The sequence below is a fragment of the Pieris rapae genome, chromosome 15 (assembly GCF_905147795.1).
Source record: "Pieris rapae chromosome 15, ilPieRapa1.1, whole genome shotgun sequence".
NCBI classification, from domain to species: Eukaryota; Metazoa; Arthropoda; class Insecta; order Lepidoptera; family Pieridae; genus Pieris; species Pieris rapae.
The window spans coordinates 7,793,374-7,800,312 of NC_059523.1; the positions used below are offsets into that span (position 1 = coordinate 7,793,374).

Here is a 6,939-nt window from a genome sequence, read left to right on the forward strand (position 1 = left end):
GAAGAAGCAACTGCAACCGCTATGTTGGATCTCGCCCGAACAGTTGCTAAAACTAATGACATGAGGAATGTCTTGCCAGTTCCACCAAGGGCATCTAGGAAATATAAACCACCATTTTCATCATCGTTTGCCTTCATTAAAGTATCATAAACTTCCTTTTGTTGGTATTTCAACAGGGGTACATTCGTTTGAACTACTAAATCTAATTCCTGGTGATCATATTCACGTTCCCGTTCCAATACTCGATTAAATGCGTCATTCGACAACAACAACAAATAGAAACATTCATCATTCTTTGGATGAACTGTATACATACGACAATACCGAGTTTTATAGTTCTCTTCACTGTTTATACGAATGGGCAATAGCACTATCATTATAATTAAATTGTAAATTGTAAAAATAATTAAACGTATTTATTTAATAGAAATATTTTGAATATTGATTTCTTACAAATATCAAATTGTCATATATACGTCATTACATAGCTGTCATTATACGTCAATTACATAGCTATCATTTGCGTTTTATTATTCCAAGTCTGATTCTTATTTGTTATACCACTTTTTATAGTGACTGACGTTTCATGTCAAGTCCCACGGGAACGCTGTCGAACGGGATAAAAAGTATCCTATGTCCGTCTCCTGGCTCTAAGCTACCTCCATACCAATTTTCACTCAAATCTGTTCTTTCGTTCTTGAGTTATAAGTGGTGTAACTAACACGACTTTCTTTTATATATATAGATTTCTACAAATAGAATATCAACAAATTGTTTGTTTATCAATTACAACGAATCAAACCTGTTATGTAAGGTTTGTGTCAAAGCGTGTTTTTAAAACCAAGGTCAAGTCTGGGTCCTGCATTAAAATTTGTATGTATACATATGCTTGTATGGTGCAGAAAATATTGTGTTAAAATAGGCATTTCTAAGACAAAATTGTTTCGTATTACTAGACATAGAAGAGTGATCCCTGACTATATTCAAAACAGCCATCTCAGTTTAATACACACACATATTAAGGTTCCGAAGAAACTAAATTTAATTATTTACAATTTATTTCTTAATAATTAAATTCAGTAAAAAAATATTTAAGATAAATTAAATCAAAATCAAAAAAAAGTTAAATATGTCGATATATTTGTACTTGTACACTATCAAAAGTCTTTTTGTGTAAAATTATTTCTTAGGTGTCATAAAAATAGTATAAATTTTATTTGCTTTATTAATGCTTATTAGATCACAGGCGAATGATTAAAGTAAACTAAGGGGTGCGAAAGAGGACAACGCGAGCAATTATTTTACGTTTGATTAACTTTGAAGTGCCCTACGACCTGGTTAACCATCAAGCTTCACCATTCAGTGAATATAAACTAAGAGATATTAGCATCGCTAAATATAAAAGATTATTTTCCAGGGGTCTGAAAACCGAACAATATATTTATAATCTTATTGTAATTTTTGCACTTTTTTTATATGTGGAAATGTATTTTCCCTACCCTTAAAAGTAGGTGGGGTATGTGGGGCTCGACTGATACAAGACTCTCTGATATTCTGAGACTAGGTAAACAATAAACCATTCTGTCTCTTTAGTTTTATATTTCTTAAATCAATTGACTATTGTCAGTATAAAACCCATGCAATTTATAAATTTTGTAAGTACTATATGTATATAAATATGGAATAATTAAAAAAGGTAGTGAGAGGTGTTAACAAACAAACAGCAAAAAAACCATTTAATTATTTATTTAACTAGCCAAATTAGTTCTCAAGTAACTTTCAGTTAAATAAAGTAATTTTTATTTATAAGTTATTACTAATATTTTGTGACAAAAATTATTTCAGTCAAAAACTTTCTTGAACGAAGCCTTCACAAGTTTACGACATGGCCAAAGCTATAAAGCTGAGGAGAAATTCAAGAAGTTTCTAAATGATTTACATAAAACAAGGAAAATTTTCAATTCATGAAACAAACAATTAATTTAATAAGATAGAACTATTTTCTCACAAAACAATGTGTTTTCATCATGTATAAGGTTATCGAATTATACTTTGTATTTAACGAAATAGAAAATGAAACACACAGAAAAAACTTTTTATTTTTTTAATAAATTCAAATCAGTCATTTCACTCAGTTCATTTTTATTGAAGTGTATATATGGACCATCTCAACGTTTAATACCAACACTGCATTTATATCCACGGCACTTATCCACATCGTTCTAATGAATCGTTAGCCGAATTTTCTTAACATTCCTAATAGGATAGCGGTCACATAAATCACGTTTAACTCAATTTCATATAGAATCATCTTTTCTTCTTCGGCCTACTATCGCAGATCTGATCTCCTCCTCACTTTTTCCTTTTGTCTCTGGGATGTATAATATCGTAAATACTAAGCCTATTATATTAACAAATCCAAAAATAAAGAAACTCGTGTATGCACCAAAGATATTTGTAATTGGCGTGTAAATTGTGAGGGGGATGAAAAATGTAATCCAGCAATACGAACAGACTAAGCCCATTAATTTGGCACGTATCTGAAAATAAATACAGTTAATAATCGGCCATAAAAAGACAGTTGAAACAAAATGAATGAAACTCTTACCTGGAACACAAACATCTCTGTGGTAACAATGTATGTTAAAGGTGTAATACCACCGTAAAACATGGCAACGGTTGTCATAAGAGATACAATAGGTAGCCAGTTCGGTATAGATCCTCCATAGAGTCTTAATAGCAATGGTATTGCAAGTGATAGTAATGCAACAGCTGATAATGTGAATGCGCCTATTAACAATATCTGTAAGCAATAAGTAGATGTGGATAAAATACAAAAGTAGATTCTTAAAGTTTCAATAGTAATAATATTTTAATTACCTTTCTACCAAACTTCTCAACCACTACTGTTAGTAGGAGAGAAGCTATAATCATGATGATAGGAAAACTGAGGGCTTGGAATTCTGGATCAATATTGAACTCCACACCAGTTGACTGCAAAATTGTTACACCAAAAGTCACTATGGCCAGCGCTCCGTTAAATGATTGTATTGTGAAAAAAATTAATGTTATTATTACGGCGTTACGCCATGCATCGTCCTTAACTGTAAAAAATCAAATAATAAATACAGATAAAGATATATTTATTTATTTATTTACACTTCGTTGCTAAAGAAATACAAATAATACAAAATATATAAATTACAAGGGATGCAACGGGCGGCCTTATCGCTAACAAGCGATCTCTTCCAGGCAAATAGATATAGATAATACAATTAAAAAAATCCTTACATATAGTTAGAAGATTCAATTGTGGCATTGTTTTAAATTCATCATCTTGTCTTTGCATACTTTCTACTTCATTTTCTACTCTCTTGTCATTGCTATCTAAACCTCGAAGGAGTGCTACAACTTTGTAGGCTTCCTGTAAAGGGAATTAATTGCGTTTACAGTTACTTAAAATATTATAAAGAACTACTGAAGTTACGTTTATATTATTCTTACATGGATCTTCTGTTCTTTCACCAAGAATGCCGGTGATTCAGGGGCTTTTAACAGCAGTAACAAAGTGACCACCGGCAAAACTGACATAATCCATAGTGTAGAGTAATAATCCAAGTAAATCCCAACAGTGTACATTATCAAAATACCAACGTTTTGAAATAAAACTTGCTGAGATACCAAAACACCCGTTAGACTTTCTTGGCTAATTTCTTTGACATACATTGGGATCACAATAAAGCAACCTCCACCTGTGATTCCTGCCAGTATTCTAGCAATTACGAGAGCCGTTACAGTTGGAGAAAATAACCTCAAACTCAAAGAAATCTGAAAGAATAATAAAATTTATGATTTTACAAATATAACCATAGTATAAAATTTATTGTATTTGCAGCATTTATTTCATTGGTGATATGTACTACTATTTCTCCATTGAAATAATATTCAATGGAGAAAAAGTAAGAAAATCTTAAAGATTCACCAGATAAATCAGATATTACCGTTTGTGGAACTAATAATGCTTTGATAGCCCACTTCCTTCCAATTTTGTCAGCCAAGTATGAAAAAATTAGTACTCCCAGGCTTCCAGCTATACAGAGAACGCTTGCTACCCACGATATAACATTATCTGATAGAGTATATCCCATTGGCGATGATTCAGACTGAAGGATCTTGGTCATTGGGGAAATCCAGCCAACTTCCATGCCATAAGCCAGTGTTGCTAAATTAGCTGTGACAAACATGAAACATTAATATTTTATATATCAAGAAATACTTTTGGGTTATTATTAAGCAAGAATCAAATATTTTTGTATTTATAAGGTCGTTTTAAAATGTTTATAAAGAATTTAGTTAAACAATTTTAAAGTAGACTTAAGAGAGGTTATGACAATGTTTCTACGTCAAGGTATTCTAGCGTACTTGAGTATTCACTTTGAATATCAAGGGAAATTGCATCGTAAACGGAAGCCAGGTCCATGCCAGTAGAAGTTTGATACTGACTTCAATATCTTGCTTTATTATTTACGAACCGTATGCTCGCAATATTAAAAACAATTTATGTTTTTGTACTAAATAAATAAATTATTCATTTTATTTGTTTTGTGAGAGTTTTCGGGTGTTTTGTAACCGTTATTTAATTTTTTTTTATTATTCAAGATTTTTTCTAGAAAAAAATTATCCCCTCGACACAACTTCTCACAACTATACTGTTTATTATATTTTATATATATATATATATATATATAATATATTTCTAATTACCGTCATATTTATACAATAAACAGTGATGGTAGTCCATGTCTGACTGTTACTCATGTCTTATGATTTTCATAACTGTGTCTATAAATGTGTGTATTCGTAGAACATTTTTGTTTGTTTGCTTGGGCTCAATAGTAACTGTTCATGATAATCCCAACCGAGAGATTTGTATGATACAAACAGGCTTCAACAAGCTCAGTGTGTAGAGACGGCTGATAGGGCGGTAAGTGTTTAGATTGTAACGAGGCTTGCCTGGTTGATTGGTACCAATTACAATGGCCTCACCATCTGATGCATTTATCGAGAAGGTAATTGAATATTGGTCATTAGTAAGTATATCAGATGGGGCGAGTGGCATCAGAGGACCTCGTTTAAGGTCTGTACCTGGTAAATTTCGAGGCAGTGAACTCTTGATTACAATTTTGACCTCAGCGATCGGCATAGGAGGGAGTGGCTCGAGAGGGAGGGGCAGTGCGATTTTGCGCTCGTCTTTCGTTCAATGTGTGCAGGGTCGCTGCGGTCGAGATTGGTCACTGGTACACTACATTGACGGCTAAGCACTCAGCTTTGTCGTCATTTTCGAATGCGAAATTTGGACGTTTCAGACAAGGCAAGGGAACCACCTTGTTGATGAACCCATCTTAGGTGACATTTATATTTATGCAGCTTTGCGCCTTGCAATGTAATATAAAGTGTAACATTAACTAGTGATTGTATTTTTTTGGTATAAATTCGTCAATTGTTCATGTGATCTTGAATTCCCTACTACAGTATAATATGTAATGATTTAATTTCATGTAATTGACAGTAATAATATAAATTCTTATCTGAGTATATTATACTCGTATATTTTATATGTATTATAAAATTGCAATTTAATGAAATTTTAAGCACGAATAAATTCGTACAAAGTCAAGAATATTATGAATTTAGGAGTTCGCCAGTATAAGACAAAAGAAGTAGGAGTCAAGAATAAATACCAAATATTCATAAATAATTTTAAAGAGTATGTACCCACTACTGCTTTTTAAGAGCTTAAGTAATACATTAAGTACAATCGATTGTCAAAAAAAGAAATATATTTATTAAATGCTTCTAATTTTACACTTACTGCCAGTTCTCAATTTTGTAGAACGGAAGAGAAGAACTGGCAATAAACTATCCGCCACTCCTTTTAATTGTTCCAATTTCCTTTAAGGTTATTTGCTTAAGCATTATAATAAACTGTTAATCAGCCTTTAATAATGATCACCATTAAAGAATAGTATATATAACATTTCTTAGATATACACATGAAAAAAAATCTGTGGCTCTACACCCTCTTTAAGTCTTGGCCTCAGATTTTTTAATCTGTTTCATGATCAATGTTTAAATCTAATAGGCAAGTAGGTGATCAGCCTCCAGTGCCTGACACACATCGTCGACTTTTTGGGTTTAACACAAGTCGATTTCCTCACGATGTTTTCCTTCACCTTTCGAGTAAATATTAAATGCGCACATACAAGGACATTGGTGCACAGCCGGGGATCGAACCTACGACCTCAGGTATGAGAGTCGCACGCTGGAGCCACTAGGCCAAAACTGCTCTTAATATCACACATGAAGTTGGAGGAAAATTTTGAATGACCCAAATTTTGAAAATATCTGAAGAAAGCTTCAACTGTTCTTGAACTATTTACCTATTGAGGCCACGATCCATTGCATATAACTGTGACCACTGTTTTCAAGTTGGCTTTGCATCTTTCACAGCGAATTTTAAATTAATTGTTTATTTATTTTGATGTGTACGACACAACTCGATATAAAGAAATGACACATGAACACGCGACAGAAACCAATTTATACGAAGCAGGCATGAAGCAGGGCACTATTTATAGAATATCAGTAGCTTATATTATTTGTTTATATTTGGTTAATTGATAATTTATTTTGACAGCGTAGGCGTTGTGGTCAATTTAATAAAGGTTATATTTTAGGGTCACTGTGCAAATTTTACTATCAAATATCTGCCATGCATTTTTTTTTTTATATAAATCCCATGTATATAGATAAGAGTCTCTAGGGTATTGTTTTAATTAAGCTCTAAGTTTAACAAGTTATTTCGTTATCATTGATTCAATATTATTGTCTTTATAAATATTTTTTTTATTAATTTTCAATTCATTTTAGATTTTAGCC

At 32.2% G+C, this 6,939-nt stretch overlaps 1 protein-coding gene across 1 annotated transcript; it reads right to left on the reverse strand.

Annotated features, from left to right (window-relative positions):
• Positions 1 to 2,081: 2,081 nt before the first annotated feature.
• LOC111000991 (facilitated trehalose transporter Tret1) lies at positions 2,082 to 6,577 on the reverse strand. The gene is made up of 7 exons (XM_022270633.2): positions 6,441 to 6,577; positions 4,002 to 4,231; positions 3,505 to 3,828; positions 3,292 to 3,424; positions 2,881 to 3,104; positions 2,609 to 2,803; positions 2,082 to 2,540 (listed from the first exon to the last, which is right to left on the reverse strand). The coding sequence occupies exons 1-7, from the start codon at positions 6,499 to 6,501 to the stop codon at positions 2,298 to 2,300; spliced, it is 1,410 nt and encodes a 469-aa protein (XP_022126325.2). The 5' UTR covers positions 6,502 to 6,577; the 3' UTR covers positions 2,082 to 2,297.
• Between the last annotated feature and the right edge of the window lie 362 nt (positions 6,578 to 6,939).

Bases quoted from the DNA above. Each gene is read 5' to 3' on its own strand.
- LOC111000991 (XM_022270633.2), bottom strand. From the start codon at position 6,501: ATGCAAAGCCAACTTGAAAACAGTGGTCACAGTTATATGCAATGGATC. The intron at 3,829-4,001 runs GTAATATCTGAT...TTATTCTTTCAG, and splicing joins CATTATTAGTTCCACAAACG to ATTTCTTTGAGTTTGAGGTT. The intron at 3,425-3,504 runs GTAAGAATAATA...TTCCCTTTACAG, and splicing joins TGAAAGAACAGAAGATCCAT to GAAGCCTACAAAGTTGTAGC.